Source organism: Chenopodium quinoa, unplaced genomic scaffold, assembly GCF_001683475.1.
Source record: "Chenopodium quinoa cultivar QQ74 unplaced genomic scaffold, ASM168347v1, whole genome shotgun sequence".
NCBI classification, from domain to species: Eukaryota; Viridiplantae; Streptophyta; class Magnoliopsida; order Caryophyllales; family Amaranthaceae; genus Chenopodium; species Chenopodium quinoa.
This window is the reverse complement of record NW_018743669.1, coordinates 193,515-214,197: the sequence shown is the minus strand read 5'-3', so window position 1 is coordinate 214,197 and position 20,683 is coordinate 193,515. Positions and strand designations below refer to the sequence as shown.

At 36.7% G+C, this 20,683-nt stretch overlaps 4 protein-coding genes across 4 annotated transcripts; 2 read left to right on the top strand and 2 right to left on the bottom strand.

Moving 5' to 3' along the window:
* The first annotated feature begins 1,761 nt into the window (after positions 1-1,761).
* LOC110683357 (transcription initiation factor IIA large subunit-like) lies at positions 1,762-10,302 on the top strand. Its single transcript, XM_021859706.1, has 11 exons — positions 1,762-2,245; positions 2,458-2,628; positions 3,810-3,974; positions 4,332-4,389; positions 4,507-4,562; positions 4,758-4,883; positions 7,672-7,809; positions 9,145-9,202; positions 9,300-9,460; positions 9,593-9,676; positions 9,758-10,302. Exons 1-11 carry the CDS (start codon positions 2,123-2,125, stop codon positions 9,779-9,781), a joined length of 1,164 nt encoding a protein of 387 aa, XP_021715398.1. The 5' UTR covers positions 1,762-2,122; the 3' UTR covers positions 9,782-10,302.
* Positions 10,303-11,099: 797 nt separating this feature from the next.
* Positions 11,100-15,002, top strand: LOC110683354 (D-xylose-proton symporter-like 3, chloroplastic). The gene is made up of 13 exons (XM_021859704.1): positions 11,100-11,483; positions 11,929-12,007; positions 12,083-12,142; positions 12,228-12,294; positions 12,400-12,524; positions 12,616-12,717; positions 12,827-13,201; positions 13,475-13,522; positions 13,619-13,681; positions 13,781-13,861; positions 13,982-14,080; positions 14,379-14,516; positions 14,623-15,002. The coding sequence occupies exons 1-13, from the start codon at positions 11,176-11,178 to the stop codon at positions 14,755-14,757; spliced, it is 1,680 nt and encodes a 559-aa protein (XP_021715396.1). The 5' UTR covers positions 11,100-11,175; the 3' UTR covers positions 14,758-15,002.
* Positions 15,003-15,486: 484 nt separating this feature from the next.
* Positions 15,487-17,647, bottom strand: LOC110683350 (L-type lectin-domain containing receptor kinase IV.2-like). Its single transcript, XM_021859701.1, has one exon. It carries the CDS (start codon positions 17,630-17,632, stop codon positions 15,617-15,619), a length of 2,016 nt encoding a protein of 671 aa, XP_021715393.1. The 5' UTR covers positions 17,633-17,647; the 3' UTR covers positions 15,487-15,616.
* Positions 17,648-17,651: 4 nt separating this feature from the next.
* LOC110683348 (L-type lectin-domain containing receptor kinase IV.1-like) lies at positions 17,652-20,435 on the bottom strand. The gene has a single exon (XM_021859700.1). It carries the CDS (start codon positions 20,424-20,426, stop codon positions 18,324-18,326), a length of 2,103 nt encoding a protein of 700 aa, XP_021715392.1. The 5' UTR covers positions 20,427-20,435; the 3' UTR covers positions 17,652-18,323.
* Between the last annotated feature and the right edge of the window lie 248 nt (positions 20,436-20,683).

The window sequence follows — 20,683 nt, the reverse complement described above, 5'->3', positions numbered from 1 at the left end:
ATAAAAAAATACTCCATTTTAGTTTGACAATGACAATTACTATTGTAGTAACCCGGGGCAACGCCCGGGTTTACACTATTTGCTAAGCTGAAATTCACGAGAAAATTTATCTTATAATAGTACTCTCTTCGTCCCATATTACAGTTACTGTTTTCCTATTTTAGAGACTCAAAATGTTGTTTTCGTTTCTATTTTTGGGTAGTATGAAAAGACCATTTTACCTTTTTTTATTTTTTATTTTTTTATTTATTTTTAACTTTATTCATTGTATTTCTTAAATAATCCTTGAATTTTCCACGTGTCTTGTACTCTATACTTTTCCCACACTCTATCTAGCTTTTGTCTATGAACTTCTCATTTTTTTTGGAAATTTTGCATTTAACCACCTTTTAAATCTTTTTTTTTTGCAAAAAACCACCTTTTAAAAAAAATGTTGCTAAAAACCATCAATTTTAGAAAAATCGTTGCAACTTACCACCAACTACCGAAAAGGGAATGTTTGACCAACTCTTCCGGCGTTGACCTAGTCATGTGCGTGGCACGTGACCCCCCCTTCCCTTCCCTTTTTTTTATTTCCTTTTCTCTTTTCTGATTTCTCCTTTCTCCTACTGTGGTTCCTCTTTCTTTCTCTTCTCTATTCCTCCTCCATTGTAGATTATTGCTGCTACGTTTTTTGTTTTCTTTCTCTTTCTCTTTCTTCTCTGTTCATCTTCTTCTTCATCTTTTCTCTAGTAATTGAATTCATTTAATTGAAAACGAATTCAATTTTCCCCTTAATGCACCCTAATTCTCCCCCCCCCCCAAAGAATGACAATTTATCTTTCAATTTCCCTCTTTTCCTCCTTAGTTCCAATTCCCTTCCTTCCCTTGTCAAGTCACAGTCCATTTTCTCCATCATCGAATCGCGTGCTTAGATATGGGGTTTTTGAAGGGAAGTGTGTTATGATTGTGGATTGTTCTTGGATGGTTCTTGCGGTTGGGTAAGTGGGTAGTGGGCGACATGTGAGAGGGGATTGTGGGTGGTAGGTGTCTCGTGGTTGGTAGAAGAATTAAAGCGGCAACAATTAACAATAATTAGGGTTCCTAACAATAAGAATTGAAGCAGCAGCAACAACAACAACAATCAACAATGGAGGAACAAAAAGAAAGAGAAAGAATGATAACTAAAGGAGAAGAGGGAAATCGAAAGAACAGGAAAAAAAAAGGGGAACCATTGGAGGAGAAAGGGAATCAGAAGAGAAAAGGAAAGAAAAAGGGGGGACGGGGGGTCATGTGCCACGCACATGACTAGATCAACGCCGGAAAAAGTGGTCAACATTCACTTTCCGGCAGTTGGTGGTAAATTGCAACATTTTTTTATAAATTGGTGGTCTTTAACAACATTTTTTTTAAAAGGTGGTTTTTTGCAAAAAAAAACAAGATTTAAAAGGTGGTTATATGCAAAATTTCCTTTTTTTTTTTAAAAAATTTAATTTATCCACTTTTTTCATATTTCTTAAATACCGTGAAAAAAACACAAAGAAAAACTATAAAATGAGACTAGAGAGCCCTAAATTAATATACTAGTTTGGTTTTAAAAAAAATGAGACTAGGGAGTACTCCGTTTAATATTTCATTATTTTCATTCCAATAATACGAATTAATTAAAAAAAAAAGAAGTACAATATGATCAAACAATCACAACTTAAGAAAAAAACAAGTGTTCCAAGCAAATTCTCAAGTTAAAAAATCTGGAAACCTTGTTCTCGATAAATAGAAGAGGCATCTTATAAAGCATTGAACAACACTGCATATTTTGACACGTGGACCCAGAGCATTATAAACGGATGCAAACCTATTTATATTCCACTCTTTAATCTTCCTTTTCTGTTCCGCTCTCCCCACCACCACTTCTCCCCTTCTCTCCACCTTTCTCTCTTCTCCCCTCCGCCTCCTCCTCCGCCCCCTCACCCTTCTCTCCGCCTCTTCCGATATCGTCTTCGAACATCGACACCGTAAAACTCACTGATTTCTTCTCTAATCGGTTCCACTCAATTTGAAATCGCTCCGATTTGGTTATCTCGGGCGGAGATATCCGGAGAATCTCGGAGTTTTTTTGAATTTTTTTTGAATTTATTGAGAAATGACGACCTCTACTACTAGCGCTGTTTACATCCATGTTATTGAGGATGTCATCGAGAAAGTTCGCGAAGAGTTTGTTGCCGATGGCGGTCCCGGCGAAAAAGTCCTCCAAGAACTACAAGGAGTATGTAATTTGTGTTGTTAATTAGAAGAAATGAATTCGAATTTTTGCTTTTAAATTGTGATTTTGGTGTTTAATTAGGGTTTTCGGTTTGATTAGTGTTAATTTGGAGTGAGATTGGTGGAAGATGTTCTGATCTGAGTGATTCTAGGGTTTTGTGATTTGTGGATTTTTTTCGTGAAATTGATGTGTTATTTTATGCGGTTTGTTTACAGCTTTGGGAACTGAAAATGATGCAAGCCGGCGCTGTGTTGCAGCCCAGTGAGAGGCCGGCAGTGGCGAAGCCGGGGCCGGGAGCTGCGATAACGCCTGTTCACGATCTGAATGTGCCTTATGAAGGAACTGAAGAATATGAAACTCCCACTGCTGAGATGCTTTTCCCTCCGGTGAGTGATTTGGGCACTGTTTAGGATTATACTGGAGTATTGGTTAAGTAATTGTAATATTCAGAATTTTGTTTGCTTATCAACTTTAGAAATGGTGACAGAAAACGTTGATTTTTAGGAAACTTGTTTGCATTTCTAACTTGTTTTTATTTTATTTTATTATTTTTATCTGATGGTTTAGTGTATTTTATCCAATTAATAATAGTGAAGGCATTGGCTTGTTGAATATGTTTCTTGTTTTATAGTTTAGTTGTAAAGATTCACCTTACGTCCTTACCCGTTCAAAACTTGAAAAGGAAAAAAAATATTCGTAGTTGGAAATTGGCAGTTGTAATATTGCCATCAAACAAATGAAAGGAAACTAAAATGAATGAACAACCATCTTGTATAATGAACAGGTGCTCTTGAAAAATTGATAGCTCTTTGTAAGTGTTATATCTCTATAGAAGTTGTATAAAGAAACCAATTAAAAAACAGTTGTATGAAAATGATTTTTTCGGGTCGGGGAATTATGGGAGGTATATTTTGTTAATTTACTGGTAAATGTTTATATTAGTGCAAATATTCTCCCTATAAGTGAACATGGAATTCTATGGAGGTGGTGGAGATGTGGAGTATTTTAATCTTCCTTGAGTTTATAAATTGCTTCGCTATGCAAAATTAGAGTATAAAGACCTTAATTCCACCCCTCCCCTCCTTTATATATTCCATATACGGCACAAGTGTTAACTATCAATTTTTAAACTAAAAAGGGATGTTGGTAAAGCTATATAAACAACCACTTACTCACTTAGTATCAATCCATACAAACGTACGGGAAGATTTCGAGGTATTTGGTCATATAAATATCAAGTTTGAATTTTTTTTCCTTCCCAAATTTTGATACCGCTATATGTGGTCAAATTATCTTTTTAAGTTTTAAGTTTGGTACAAGCAGAGTTGTGTTTGTTTTTTTGTTGTAGTCAAACAGGGGTTAACAAATAGTCTTTGGTTTATGTCAGTTATGTATTGGAATTTTTTTTTTTATCATTATTAATTATTGTGACAGATAAAACGTCCGTTCAGTTTTTTTTTTTTTTTTTTTTCCCCTTTCTCTTAATGAAGTAAGAAGCAATTTAATATTATCTTAGATAATTTCCCCTTTAGGAATCATGTTTGATGATTTTGCTCTGTTGTTGTAGACGCCGTTGCAAACTCCAATTCAGACTCCTTTACCTGGAACTGCAGATAGCTCGATGTATAACATTCCTACAGGACCTTCAGATTATCCTACTCCAACTTCTAATGAAGGTGATGGTGCCTCAAATGATATAAAGCCCGGAGTTGGAAGGCCTAGCCCTTACATGGTATTTTAAAATCTTTTCTTGGGCCAACTTGGTCAAGTGGCTCACAAATCTTGATCTTTTTATTTTTATTGCTAAAGTAGCCTATATTTAACCATTATTTATTTAACTAAATGTTATTCTTATCCTTTGATGTTTTTGACATAGTAGTTATAAGTTATAATTCAATATGACTTTAGAGGATTTGAGTATTAGTATCTGGCTCCTCAAGCCTTGCTAATTATTTGATAGACTGATACCGTTTGGAATGTGGGATTAATATTCTTTCTGCTGTTATGTCAAATTATAAGCTTTTAGTACTGTCTGTTCTCCTGGCTAGATGGTTACAGAATTAATGCTGAATTTTTAATTTTCTTGCAGCAACCGCCTTCACCCTGGATGAATCAGAGGCCTCCACTTGGTGTGGATGTTAATGTGGGTGAGTAAGACTAAGGAGAAATTGTGCTATGCTTTCCTCATATGTTCTGTTTCCTTTCCACCCATATTTTTTAAAATTGTTGTCTTGATAAGTGGTGTCATTGGTTTTGTCATGTAGCTTACGTGGAAGGCCGAGAAGAGGTAGATAGAGGTTCGTCACAACCAGCAACTCAGGTGATTCCCAATTTTTGGGTTGGATAATTTCTAATTTCTTTTTCAGTGATTTAGGATGCCAGATTATGTTGACTTTTGCTTTCATAATATTGTAATCATGATCAATATGATTTACATGTGGACTATTTTCATCGAGTGTTCTGCTTTAGGCAGGGGTATTTCTGCTAACATATTCTAAATTGGGAAAATATCCAGGATTTCTTTACAGGGCCTACTGGGAAAAGAAAACGTGATGAGTTTCCACCACAGTATCAAGGAGGAGGATATATACCTCAGCAAGATGGAGCTGGGGATGTCGTAGGTGATGTTTTTGAACTGGAAGTAAGTCTTACCATCTTGTTTCTATGATACTAATTTTTTCTGTAATTGGCTTTTTTAAATTATAATTGGCTCTGCATGTACTATTTAGGTTTTAATACTATGTATGTCGTTTCTTTTAGACAAATCCTAACCTGCTTATTGATATAGCTCTTTAATATATCAGGCAAGAACATGTTTAGAAAAACTTATAATAATATAAATCCTATAAATATCTAACATAACCTTATTTTCTTGTTTGAGGATAGGCACAAAATAGCAGCCACCATTTTCTAAACATGTTCTTGCCTGATACACCAACAATAAACAAAACCAAATCTTTATTCCTATAGGATAGGGGCTCCATGAACCAAGATTCTATCCCTCATGGTCATCCACGAAAGTCATCTTCCTTCATTCCCTTCTATTTAGTGTTACATGGTCTTGTGAACCCACCCTCTTCATATCATTTCCCTATACCCACGTTATTTTTGTCCTCTCCAGGCTTTTTTTTTTTTTTTTTTTTTTTTTAATTTTTTTTTATCCCAATCATCTATGGTTCCACCTTCTGCATTGATGCATCCTCTAGTCAACATTTCACATCCCCAAACCAACAAAGGTGGTGCTTCTTTATCTTATCCTCAATGTCCACAACTCCAACTTTCCACGTGTTTCCACTTATCCATAATTTATCTCAACAAAAAACAAATGTCTTTTGTATTAAGTTGATTTTCTACTTATTGATCCAAGCACCTTGGTACTGGCTAAGCTGATAAGATTTATCCAGAAATTGGTTGAGGATACAAGACCATAAAGTCCATAATATATTGTAAAAGGTGGTCATTGCGATGAATATCTTTCAATAATCCACCTTTGTCTCTCTAGTAGTAATGTTTGGTTTGATGGCTGTGTATGGAGTGATTTGCTATAGGATTTAGCTCATCATTCATTTCCAGCAAAGCGTGGACTCATACAAGATGAATACTTTTAGGAAATGGTGGCTGCTATTTTGTGCCTATACTCAAACAAAAAAAATAAGGTTATGTTAGAATCATTAGCAATAGATGTATTTCTTCCTTATTAGGAGAAGATGCAGGCTTAAGTAAAGAGACATGAGTAGGGGGTCTAGAAGAAAGAAAACGTAGGAAGGTTTTCATATTGGGAATCCGTTGTTTTAATAAATCAGACTTCCATGTTCTTGTGGTAGGGGGTTTATTTATTTATTTTTATATTACTAAGAATTAAGATCATCAAATTGTCATTGTAATAATAAACTTTTGAGATCTAGGTTTACAATCATAAATTCTAGATCTTAGAATTGAGCCATTGCAATGCGTGGAAATAAATTGCTACATAGGGAATTTACTTGCTGTTGTTGCTGGTTGGAGATTGGCGATCAGTAATCATGACAGATGTACTCAGAGGTAGTCTTTAGTGTGATGGTAGCTCAGTTCATTTTTAAAAATATGACTGACTGTCAGACTGGGGTCTGTACTTTAGTGGAGAGAGATCGACAGCTCAACACATATTTTAGTTCAATATTTTCCCCTTTCCTCTTTTCTTTTCATGTGTTTTTACTTCTCTTTTTAGTTAAAAAGAAATTATCATTATTTTCGTGAGATGATTGATACTGTTAAAGATTATAGATTGATTTTTGATATCAAAGTATATATAGAGTCAAATTTTTAATTGTTAGTATACCTCTGTCTAGATTTTAATTTGATTGCTGATGTCCCTGTAGTTTACAATTACAATTTTCATGTCTGTGCATGCAAATGTATACCGAGTCAGACACCCATATCTGAATCCAAGCACTGTAGACAGCTAGGTTTTCACCTTCCAAATATTAACCCCTACCTTTTGCATGTGTTTTTCTTTTCTTTAGTATTCATCATACAATTCTATGCTTTTGATTTGTGTGTGTCTTGTGAGGAGGGGGGGGGGGGGGGGGGGGGGGGGGGGAGAGGAGGGGTGTTTGTAAATGGCCAAGCGAATGCGTATGGTAGTTTGGAAAGGAAAAAGTTGGGATGTTATTTTTTCTGGACTTCTATGCAGTGCTCTATTAGAAAAATGTTTCTTCTGACTCTTGATTACTTACAAGTCACAAGGAAAATACTGGAGATTTCTCAACTAATAGCACACACAAAAGCTTTGGTTTAGTATTCATATTTGTTACTGCAGAATGTAGGCATGCGATGAGGACGAACGTCACTATTTTGGTGTTACACCTTCTAGCGGTTTCTCTATACAATGTTTGTTAGAAGAATATGCTGATTGTCTTCTTGAACTGTCTTGGTTAAATTAGATTGTATTTTTTTTTTTTTTCCCAGTTCCTGATAGCATATATTGTCTTTAACTGATGTGTTACACTGCATGCACATCCCCCTAGCACTTGCCCATTGTGTATTAGTTTTGTTGTGTTGTATATATTGACACTTCTATCCATGGTATTTGCATCTAGTTCTGCCAGTATACCAGTTTTTTATTTTTGTAAAAGTACGTATTCATATTTGAGGAAATATATTGAAGGCTTTGTAGTTTGTATCATTCATCGGTCGTTGTATTTGCTGGCTTACAAAATTCTGAACATTGCTTGATAAGTTATATCATTATTGCACATTCTCTTTCTCTGAGGGGGTTTAATTTCAGGTTGATCTTTAAGAAAAACTTTATCTACTTTTGGCTAATGGACCTAGTCTTCTTAGCCAGATTTCTTTTTATCCGAATCTGTCACATCTATAAAGATGCTGATATGTTTTAATATCGTCACTGAGGATTTAGTGGATTTATAATTATTGTGATCTTGTATCAGATCATTCAGAGCAAGTCCTCTGGAAGAAGTGGCGCTGTAAAAGTCACACCGGCGCAGCAGAAAGAATCCTCTTCTAGGATTCCCCAACTAGATGGACCAATTCCTGATCCTTATGAAGACATGCTTTCCACACCCAATGTAAAATTTTCTCTCTAATACTATGGTTGTAAGCTTGTTCTATTTTCTTTAAATCCCAATTATATTTTAGCAGTAATTTGTGTTTGCTGAACCAAATGTTCATTTGATTTTGGTCGTTTTACGTTGTGTGTTCTGTTGGAGTAACTATATAATAAAAAGACTGCCCTTGTTGTATAAGAAGAGGGATGCCGTGTTCTGATGGAGTAACTGTTTAATAAAAAGTCTGTTTAAGATGTCTTTCTTGACCAAGCTTGTGCCAAACAAGGTGGGGTTTATGAAAATTGGGGAGTGGCAGTTCAGTGTATTAATGATTGGGATGCCACTCCATCCCAATGCTACTTACCATAGTAATGATATTAGTGCAGAACTCATTTAATTGGCAATCACTTGTTTCTGTTCAAGAAATGAGATTATGCTCGAATAATACTTTGTTTGGATAAGAAGGGGCATGCAAATTACTTCTTTAGAATTGAAAATTATGTGTGTGGAGATTATTGGTTTTGTATGTTTTTTTAGAGTAAAAATTGGTTTGGTATGTTTATGGCTTCAAATGAGTTGGTCATAGTCCAAACAAAAGGTTTATGATTTAAAAAAAATCGAATTCTAATCTTTCCCAAAATTCAGAATATTTAAATATACGGATAAACTTGCATTCTTTCTGATGTATTATTGACTGAAAACAGGTAGAGATTTTTATCCTGTTGTTCTTAAGTTCATCAAATAATACTGCCGCCTTAGTTTTATGTCTTTTTTCCAGCAATTTTGGGATGCTGTTGCTTGTCCAAATGCTTTGTTCATGATTTGTCATATCAATGAGTGAATGTTGTCTAGATCAGGGGTGCAATATTTTTGGTTCTTAGTTTATCTCAGGGCAGAAATAAAATGGCTTGAAACTTTTTATATTCAGAGGTTCAATCTAGCTTAGTGTCAGGTTTGGAAAATGAAAATGACAAAAGAAAAAGTTCACGTGTATGAAAGTGGATCCTGTGTTGAGGCTTGAAAATTAATGCTCTGTACTAGCTATAAAAATGGGCATGAAATTTAACGAGCTGTGGTAAAATATCTGGAGTTCAAGCTTCAATCTTTATGTGTTGCTCCAGTTTCAAGTTTTGTCATTCGTCTTGTTTGGATATTTCTTCAATGTATTTGTTAATTTGGAGCTAAAACTGTGTCTGAATCTGAAAAGTTCCAGACCTCAAACTCTCTTTGATACGTAAGTATTACTCTGTAAAGTTGTGGTTCTCTTTTCACGAGCTTGATAGTGTTGTGAATGGATCAGTATTGAATGCAAGGGCACTTATGCGACCTGAACATTATTTGCATTTTACCTTGTAGATATACAATTATCAACCCGTCAATGAAGACTACAATGTGGTGAACACTCCAGCTCCTGGTATGCTTCTAAATTTCCGCTATATCTTGACATATTGGTTTAGCATGGCATAAGGTCTCTCTCTCATGTTGTCCATGTTTGTCTCAAATTTGCTTAGACCTGCAAGCTAGTACCCCTGCTCCCCCTGCCCAGAATGATCTTGATGAAAACGGTGATGACGAACCACCTTTGAATGAGAATGATGATGATGATTTAGATGACATCGACCAAGGAGAAGAGCTTAACACACAGCATTTGGTTCTGGCTCAGTTTGATAAGGTATGCTAATGCTTCCTAGTTACGGAGTACAAAATATGAAGTATTAGTTGTATATGTACCCTGTGTTTCTTGTAGTTTAAAATACTGTTTCTACCAAGTATTTAATTGAATTTTTATTATCGTATTGTTCAGGTGACACGTACCAAGAGCCGTTGGAAGTGCACCCTTAAGGATGGCATAATGCATATAAACAACAAGGACATTTTGTTCAACAAGGTCAGTGCGCTTTGCTACCAGTTCACCTGTGGAAGCCGGACATCTTTCTTATTTTCTTACATGTGGTCTTTTTTCTGGCAGGCTTCAGGAGAATTTGATTTCTAATTTTGAGAGGACAAAGTCGTTTTGGGAAGTTCAGTGGCTCTTAGAGGGAAGTTATCCGAGTTGCCACTCAGCATCTCTTGTCTTGTCCTGGTTTCGTTAGCTAGATCTTTCGAGGGTTAAGAATGGAATCAGTATATGCTGTTAGAGGTGGGATAAAAGTGGTTGGCCAGTTGTATATAATGCAAGAGCCCTTTGGCCTTAAATGCGGATGGCTAAATCAGATTATCATCATTTCTTAAATGGAATATGTGATTCCATTAGTTCTGTACACTTCGGACATTTGGATCATCTTCTAGAGATTGCATTTTCCCTAGCTCTGTGTCTTTTTTAGCACCATGATTGTGTAGATTAGGGTTAAACATCATGTTGTCAGTCTTACTATGACGCAATTATAATCTGTGGTTTAGTATACTGGTGTTTTCTAATGTTGTTGATGGACACTATGCAATAGTATGATTTTTGTTATTTTGAAAATATGTAAGAATGCCATTCAATGAAGACTTGAAGCGTTCATCCATGAAGTGCAAGTACCAGTATTACTGATTACACGCCTCAGAATTCTACTGTCTCCTAGATTTGCTCTAAACTCTAGGTAACGCATATACGGGAGTATGATGGAAGGTCGCCATTTTGTGTGTTATGCTATTGTACACCGTGATTTGAGCATGTTGAGGAGGGTGGTGTTGAGTGAAATCATTCAATTGGAGTTGGCCTGTCAGGATGTTTTTATGACTTTTAAGTTGTGTTTATTTCAAAGTGTGAATGGATAAAAATTACGAGTTTACAAGGTAAAAAAACACAATTAGTCGTCTGCTGGAATTTAGATGAGAGAAGAAGGAAAGTATTGTGACAGTGTGAGATTCAGCAATTGATGGTAATAAAATGTTTACTCAAATTTACTAGGTAACAATCTTCTTGTATCACAAACCTTATTAACACTTTCTTGCAAGTTAATTCTACTAGTCTATCAATAATTCAATATACTTGTATATGTATATCTACAAAATTCAAACACAAATTGATATTGGCTTATTTTAGAAATACTTAAATCAAATCTTTTTATTTGTGTTTATACTGTTAAAAATCTTTAATTTCGTAAATAATTATGTTTTCATACTTCCGTATTTGAAAAGAACATATTAATACAAGTTTAATAATGTGATCAAATCAGATCGCATGAAATGAACTTAGCTCAAATTCCGTTTACATCATGACATATTGTTGTCACTACGCTCGCTGGCCGCAGCTGATATTTATACACATAATTGACATAACACAACCATGTTTCTAATCATCCCACACATTATTACAGTTTAAGATATAAATATATAATAAACTTTATATTTGGGTGGGTGGTAGTTAGGCTATGATCAATTGTTTTTGCTTCTTAAAAAATGGCGTCAGTCACCAGTGCCTGGGTCATCCACCACCCCCACCTCAAAATTCGTGAATTCAAGAAACCATTTTCTATCTCCTCTTGGTCCCACATTAATTCTCATGCATCATCTTCTTCAACAAAACTCTTCCCTAAACTGCAATTCAGTGGAAGAAGAAGAAATTTTATCATGGAAAATCCTTCAATTTACAGTCTTGAAACTTCATTATTACTCAATAAGGTAAATTCCCAGAAGAAAGAGGATTACCCTGTTGAGCATGATGTTGTTGAACCAGAAGTCTTTGCATGGTCCTCTGTAATTTTACCGTGAGTTTTTCCCTCTTCAATCATTCTCTTAAATGGGTTTTTTTCTAGCAGGGTTTGAACTTGAAGTACTGAAATTTGATAGGTTTATTGTATAATGTAGTTTAAATTGAGTTTAATTTGTCATATATTGAGTCATTTTTCACAGTATTCTGGCAATTGAACAATAATATTTTTTTAAGTTTGTATTGTTTTGAATTTTTTCTTGCTGGGTATGAAATTATAGTTCTGAATTTTGATGGGTTTGTTTTATAATGTAATTTATTAATTTTGAATACGTTTATTTTCATATTTTGGGTCAATTAATGGTCTTGATTACTAAATTGGTCAAGTTTAAGAATTGAGGCACATCAATCTGTTTAAATTGGCCCCAAATTAGTAAATGCTAATTACAAATTTGTGCCCAGATTAGAACTTTTAACAGATTTTGCTGTTAATTTACTTCCAGGTTTCTATTCCCTGCACTAGGTGGTTTACTATTCGGGTATGATATTGGTGCTACTTCTGGTGCTACAATATCACTACAGGTATACTTCTGATTTTGGTGATATTTTTTTATAGAAATATAGATAAATGTAATTAGTAATTTACTGTAAATGCAGTCTCCTGAGCTTAGTGGTACAGCATGGTTCAATCTTTCAGCAGTTCAACAGGGTTTGGTGGTAAGCTTTTGTACTAATCATGCCTTGATTTGACATAGAGTTGATATTAGTTGACTTCTTTCCGATATGTTTTCCTGTAATGCAGGTGAGTGGTTCACTGTATGGAGCTCTTTTTGGTTCTATTATCGTCTATCCAATAGCTGATTTCCTTGGTATGACTCTAGCTAGCGTGTTATGTTGATTTGTTTGTGATGTACTTTTGATGGATTTGGGATTAACAAATTTTAAGAGATATTTGTATCTTCTAAATCTTGAAGGAAGGAAGCGAGAACTTCTCATCGCTGCAACTCTCTATGCTATTGGTGGCCTTACCACCGCATTTGCTCCTAGTCTTAATACTCTTTTGATTGGGAGGCTTCTTTATGGCCTTGGCATTGGTTGGGTGAGCATCCTAGTGATTAATGGTTTTGATATTGAGTGAATTAACTTCCTAGTATTGTAATTGTGCGTATGCTGAAGTTGGTCTATTGTAGGCTATGCATGGGGCCCCTCTATACATTGCAGAAACTTGTCCTTCTCAGATTCGAGGAACCTTGATTTCATTGAAAGAGCTTTTCATAGTTCTCGGCATTTTGGTATCTTACTTCTACGATTAATTTATCTCTCCCCATCCCTCCCCTCCCCTCCTTTCCCTTCTTTTACCTAATGTTTGACTTAACTTGTAGCTCATTTGCATTTGTTCAGTTGGGTTACTTTGTTGGTAACTTTAATATTGATGTGGTTGGAGGCTGGCGTTACATGTTTGGATTGAGTCTTCCGGTTGCTGCAGTTATGGGTCTTGGGATGTTAAGTCTGCCTCCTTCACCTCGCTGGTTGCTTCTTAGGGGTGTTAAAGGTCAAGGATCTTTGCAGGAGTACAAGGAGCGGGCTATTACTGCTCTGAGCAAACTACGAGGCAGATCCGCAGGGGATAAAGTGTCTGAAAAGAAAATTGAAGATATGCTAGTTTCAATGAAGTCTTCTTACCAAGATCAGGAAGAGGGAAGCTTTTTAGAGGTGTTTCAAGGGCCTAATCTGAAAGCTTTCATCATTGGTGGAGGTCTCGTACTTTTTCAGCAGGTGATTTTCATTCTTTGAACGGATGATACACCATGCACAGGGAGTGAACTCTGTGCCGTGGCATTTTTTTGGATAAATATGGCCCATATAGGTGGTGAAATTGGTATTTTACTGATCAAATTGGGGGTTTTGGAGAAAATTTGGTGGGCATGTATTCTCAGTACATGGATCATGCTTTCTTTTCTTTGTACTCATTGTGCCTAAAAAGCTGCATCAAAATCTGTTTATAGAAAATATTTGGACTCCTTTACTAACCACTATGATTGTCTTCAGATAACCGGGCAGCCTAGTGTTTTGTATTATGCTGGTCAAATCCTACAGGTAAGGCGAAGCTTATCCAGTTTTCAATTTTCTGTTTCTAATACAGAAAACAGACGGAATGCTTAATTGACTTATTTTTCCTTGACTGTGAAATAGAGTGCTGGGTTTTCTGTTGCATCCGATGCCACTCGAGTTTCAGTGTTGATTGGCCTATTCAAGGTATACTTGATTCCCTTTTACTTTAGCATGGAGCAACAATCTGTTGTTTGTATACAGTGGAGTCGCGTATGGAGCTCATCTCTCATTTCCTTCCTGCAGTTTGTTATGACTGGAGTAGCTGTTCTTAAGGTTGATGATCTTGGAAGGAAACCCTTGCTCATAGGAGGTGTTAGTGGGATTGTATGTATACTTCACCTTCTGTTCCCTAAAACCCTAAAACAAGATTTTATTCTTTAACCTTTTAATGTGGGGAAGAGATGCTCATTTGGTGTTTGAACTCTTTCATGAGCTATTTTACAGGCTGTGTCCTTGTTCCTCCTTGCTGCATATTACAAGTTTCTTGGAGGCCTCCCTTTTGTCGCTGTAGCTGCTTTGCTGCTATATGTCGGTAGTTATCAAGTAAATTTCTAAAACCAAAATTTTAATCTTATTTTCAGAGAAGTTCACAGTCCATTACTCTGTATTTCTGATTTTATAAATTGTTTTGCAATGTTATTCCTCTTGTAGCTTCTAAACATTTTTTGATTCGTTAGCAAAGTGTTGTATCCGATCACCTTCAAAAATAATTTTAGTTTCTGAAAGGCTAGTCTGAATAATATAACTGGAAGTCTGGAACCAATGATCGAGAAACAGTTCTTTTTCATTACACCTTCTGGATTTCCACTTACATTGATTTTGTCCTGAATCAATTTTTCAGATATCATTTGGTCCAATCAGTTGGCTAATGGTGTCAGAGATATTCCCTGTTCGCACAAGAGGACGAGGAATCAGTCTTGCTGTTTTAACAAACTTTGGTTCAAATGCTCTTGTGACCTTTGCCTTTTCACCTTTGAAGGTATATTTTAATTCATGCTTTTCTTGGTATTAAGGGACTCCTTATTTGATTGCTTCCTTGGCTAGTCTGCAAAATTCTGTGCTAAGATCTGTTCTGCAATCTGCAGGAGTTGCTTGGAGCTGATAACCTATTCCTCTTATTTGGAGCTATTGCTTTGCTGTCTCTTGTATTTATATTGACGTTAGTTCCGGAGACCAAGGGCTTAAGTCTGGAAGAAATCGAGGCAAAATTATCAGAATGAGATTTGGCTCGGATGCTACATGATAAGAAAATATTTATTCCTTCCATGTTAATTGTAAATGCAAATTCATATATCTCATGTACTATTAATAAATAAGCTTTGTAAAACAATTTCTTTTTTTACTAGTCATTTTGTGGCAGTACAAGAAGATGGGAGCACAATTTTTCTTTCTTTATTTTGCACACTGGGAGAGGGCTTCTTATTTCGGAAAGCTGATCAACTGAAGTCAGTTTATAGTTTTGCAAGAGTCTAAGACCAGGTACTTAAACTCTATTCAGCAATATATTTCCTCATTATGTCAGGAAGATTCTTAATCTGCTCTTGCCAATTTCATGAAATATGCAAATAATGGAAGACCTTCTCATCGAAACGATCTCACTATAACTTATACACCTAATCATTATAGTCAGCCAAGGGTAAGTTCAGAGTGTAGGAGAGCCTGCTGTCTGATTAAGTAGTGTAAGATTCCAAGGCTTCTGGGTTAACTTCAGGTTAAAAACATCCAACGTTAATAAAAATCTTGAAATATACCAGGGTTTCCTTACATCATACAGCTTCTTTCACGTATAAAGTGATTAATTCTTCGTGTTCTTTGGTACTTGAAAAGTTTCAGAGTTAACTAAGATGACTATGACTCTGAGTTTTCAGAATTGCTGTTTCATGCAGGAAAATAAAGATAGCGTGTATGGGTAAAACCTTTGTCTGAAGAAATTAGCACACAATAAGACATGACCCAACATATTTTCATTACACATTTGATTTGCATCTGTATTGCTAGTCACCAGTTTATACACTGAAAGCACTGAACCTAAACTCTCAGCATTAGCTAACTACCTAACCTAAGGAATTTATGAAAAGTTTAACGACCATATCGGAGGACTGAATTTGTGCTAGACATGACAGCAACAGAGCTTGTTCCAGATGACGACAGGAACGATGATGGCAGTGAATGCAATGTTCCCAAGTCCTCCCCAAGGAAACCGATGGTTTCAGGGTTGTATTCAGATGGCAACTCAGGCAATGTTGCACTGCCATTAAGTATCTGCACTACTTGCCGCATTGTTGGCCTCCCTTCTGCTATTGGATACAAACAAAGGAGGCCTAATTTTAAGATAAGCTCCATTTCGTCTTCCACGTAATCTCCTTCCATTCTTGGATCACTTGCCTTGAGAATATCTCCCATTTTCCAACAATCATAAACCCAATCACTGAGAAACAGAGCCTCTGCATCATTATCTTCATTTTGCTTGCCAATTGGCCTCCTTCCACAACCCACTTCAAGCAAGAACATTCCATAAGAAAAAACATCGGTACTAGTTGTAGGTTTTCGTGTTCTACTTAACTCTGGTGCAATATATCCGATGGTTCCCACCACATGGGTTGTCCGAGGATCAATGCTGTGATCGTAAAGCTTGGCTAGGCCGAAATCACCCAACCTCGCATTCATCTCAGCATCTAACAGGACATTACTTGCCTTTACATCTCGGTGAAGTACAACTTGTTCCCACTCCTCATGAAGGTATAAAAGGGCAGATGCCACCCCTTTAATGATCTTAAATCTTATGGACCAACACAAAATTGATCCCTCAACCTTGTCAAAAAGGAGCTTATCAAGGCTCCCGTTAGGCATGTAATCATAGACCAAAAGAAGCTCCCCTTTTCTTCTGCAATACCCTAAGAGCTGTACCAAGTTTCTATGCCTTAGCCTTCCCATACTAGAGATTTCTGCAACAAATTCTTTTATCCCTTGCTTTGAATCTTGGGAGACCCGTTTCACAGCAACTTGGCGACTTGTAGAAGGTATTATACCCTTGTAGACCTTTCCAAAACCACCGACTCCAAGAAGCTCGGAGTTTTTAAATCCTTTTGTTGCTAAGTAAAGTTCCTTGAATGAGTATCTATAAGGAGCATATTCTTTTTCCCATGGTTCAAGCAATTCTTCATACTTCTTCTTCCAAACAAACCAAATAGCTGCAGCAATCATTGATAATAACAATAGTGAAATTACAATAAGTAGAACTATTATAAGCTGGCTTAAGCTTTTCTTATGGTGTTTAATTTGTGGAAGCGATGGTAGCTTGGAAGGGTCTAAATCTTGTGCTTTCCCGCTCTGATTCCAGCTCCATCCCAGTATGTAATGATAGTTTGGTATAGGTCCAGTAGCAGAACTGAAACCAACATACATGTTACGAAGTAGTATGGTAGAAAGATTGAGCTGTTTAGACAATAAACACTTGCTAGGCTTTGGTGAACTAAATGGAGCTAGTGTTACATTCAATAACATCTCAACCTCATCATAGTCTATCCAAATCTGCATTGGTTTCCCACTATTTAGCTGCAGGGTTTTGTTCACCCTTAATTTGTCAGAATAGTAAGCGGCTGTAGCAGCCGCGCTTGATGTGAGGCTATTCACATCAATCCCTACATGGTTACTATCGATATCTTTGAACTCAGGATTTTGGATGGTGTCTAATTCTACCGCAATTATATGGTTTGAAGGCAGCCTGTTGGAGGAAGTATTAAAGAGTCCCAAGTACGCGGAAGGGAGAGCCTGTTGGAAATGTGTAGTTGGACTGATAACAAAAACAATTCCATGGCTGGATTGATTTGGAGCTATTGGATATATAGCAAAAATAAAAGTGGTAGAGAATGATATGTGATTTGGTTTAAAGATCACGGGGCGTGGATAGAAAGCATGGGAAGTATTGTAACTTGAGTAGTTTGTCAATTGGAGAAGACCATTTGGAAGGATAGTCGCGATTCCATCAACATGAAGTTTATTGGTGGCTCCTTGGAAACCATTGTAGGTGAACTGTGTTTCATCTTGAGCAATGGCATGTACAACTAATATTAGAAGAACAGATATATGGATCATTGTTACTAACTAGGGTACCTTAGTCTTTCTTTTTTCTTTTTTCCTTTTACACTAAATGTCTGCAACTCTGAATTCTTGGTCACAGAAGATTAGGATGGATAGAGGTGAGTGTCTTGAGTGATAAATGATGTCTCATGCTGTTTGGAGTCAAGTGAAAGAAGTCGGTTTTGTCGCCGCTTGAAAAGTCATTGCTTGGAAGTTGGAAAGTTGAAGTCATATAATTGTCGTATATGAGCTGTATATACTTGAATCTAACATTTAAAATTACGTGAACTGCATACTACTACTGCTGCGGCTACTACTACGCCTTAACCCCTCTATCCCACTAAGATTGCCGCATACCTCTTTATTTACTTTTGGAAAATTCTACATGATGACCTTGTATTTTTTTTACAGATTTCACTTTTTTTTTTTTTGTTTTTTTTTTTGGCTATTTCATTAGTGTATGCTATATATTACTGAAGTGGCTAACCTAGGCTTAAATGGCTAAATTTACTATTACCTTAACCCTTTAAATATTTAACTTACTTATGAGCAACTACCCCACTGAAGCAACACATTTTCATTACACATGAACTCAACATACGAGGTTATAACTTACAGGGAATAAGATTGTCAACAACGTAGGCAATTACATTTAGCTAACAGCCTAACATAGTACTTTATCAGGACTATGGAGTCTATGAAAAATTTAACGACCATAGTGGAGGACTGAATTTATGCTAGACATGACACCAAGAGAGCTAGTTCCAGACGACGATGGAAACGATGAGGGCATTGAATCAATGTTGCAGAGTCCTCCCCAAAAAGGACTGGTTTCAGGGTTGTATTCAGATGGCAAATCAGGCAATGATGCATTGCCAGTAAGAATCTGAACTACTTGCTGCATTGTTGGCCTTCCTTCTGCTATCGGATTTAAACAAAGAAGGCCTAATTTCAAGATAAGTTCCATTTCGTATTCCACATAATCTCCTTCCATCCTTGGATCACTTGCCTTGAGAATTTCTCCCCTTTTCCAGCAATTATACACCCAATCACTGAGAAACAGAGCCTCTGCACCTTCCTCTCCATCTTGCTTGCCAGTAGGCCTCCTACCACAACCCACCTCGAGCAAGAACATTCCAAAAGAAAAAACATCGGTGCTAGTGGTAGGTTTCCGTGTTGTACTAATCTCTGGTGCAATATATCCAATAGTTCCCACCACATGGGTTGTCCGAGGATCAATGCTATGATCGTAAAGCTTGGCAAGGCCAAAATCACCCAACCTGGCATTCATTTCAGCATCTAACAGGACATTACTTGCCTTAACATCTCGGTGAAGGACAACTTGTTCCCACTCCTCATGAAGGTATAAAAGGGCAGATGCCACACCTTTAATGATATTAAACCTTGAGGACCAACACAAATTTGATTTCTCAAACTTGTCAAACAGGAGTTTATCAAGGCTGCCATTAGGCATGTAATCATAGACCAAAAGAAGCTCTCCTTTTCTTCTGCAATATCCTAGGAGCTGTACCAAGTTTCTATGCCTTAGCCTTCTCATGCAAGAGATCTCCGCTACAAATTCTTTCATCCCTTGATTTGAATCATGAGAGATTTGTTTCACAGCAACTTGGGCACCTGTAGAAGGCAACACGCCCTTGTAGACCTTCCCAAAACCTCCAACTCCAAGAAGCTCGGACTCTTTAAATCCCTTTGTTGCTACAAAGAGATCCTTATATGATAATCTATGTGGGGCATATTCTTTTTCCCAAGATTCATGCAACTCTTCATACTTCTTCCTCCATGTGAACCAAAATACTCCTGCGATCACTAAAAGCAACAGTAAAACTACACTGAGAAGAAGTACAAAAACTAGCTTGTTTGAGCTTAATTTTTTATGTTTGATTCGTGGGAGTGATGGGAGCTTAGAAAGGTCTAGATCTTTCGCTTTCCCACTTTGACTCCAGCTCCATCCTAGTATATAATGACTGTTTGAGACCTTGCCAGTAGAAGATGAGAAACCGACATACATAGAATCAAGGAGTATTGTAGAAAGATCGATGTGCTTAGACAACAGGCACTTGCTAGGCTTTGGATGACCAAGAGGAGCTAATGTTACATTAGCTAACATCTGTGCCTCGTCATATTCTATCCAAATTTGCATCGGTTTGCCACTATTTAGCAACAGGGTTTTATTTACCCCTTCTTTATCTGAATAGTAAGATGATGAAGCAGCATCAATGGAGCGCAGGCTGTTAACATCAATTCCAACATGGCTATCATCAATGTCTCCAAACTCTCTTGTTTGGATGGTGTCTAGCTCTACAGCAAATATATGGTTTGAAGATAGGCCGTCGCTGGTAGTATTGACGAGTCCTAGATATATGGATGAGAGAGCATGTTTGAAATTTGTGGATGGGCTAATAACAAAAACAATTCCATGGCCAGAATGGTTTGGTACTTGAGGATACATTGCGAAAGCAAAAGTGGTGGAGAATGATAGATGCTTTGGTTTGAAGATCACGGGATGTGGATAGAAAGCATGGGAAGTATTGCGCATTGAGTAGTTTGTCATTTGGAGAAGGCCATTTGGGAGGATAGTTGCAAGTCCATCAACATGAAGTTTGTTAATGGATCCTCTGAAACCATTGTAGGTGAACTGTGTTTCATCTTGAGCAAGGGTCAGTGCACCCGATATAAGAAAAATCGTTGATATGTGGAGGAGATACTGAAGAGAAATGGCCATTAGAGCCATAAAACTGTCAGTGCGTACAACAAGAACACAGGATGCTTTATTACAAGGTGAAATCATCTGCCTTAATTACAGTACAAGGTGTTAAATAAATGATACATCACTTCTTGAGTTCTTTATCAACTTGGCTTACCCTGTAAGGAAGGGCATCTTGTTTATTAGTGCGTCCCTGAGTATATAAGTATATAAGTAATTTAGATGAATGGAAATTATGCGCGTAATATTCATTCTCTTCTCGTTTGGTTCAATTCAAACAAATTGTAATGCTTCTATTTTATCAATTGCCCTTTTCTAGATGGGCACACACAACTCTTACT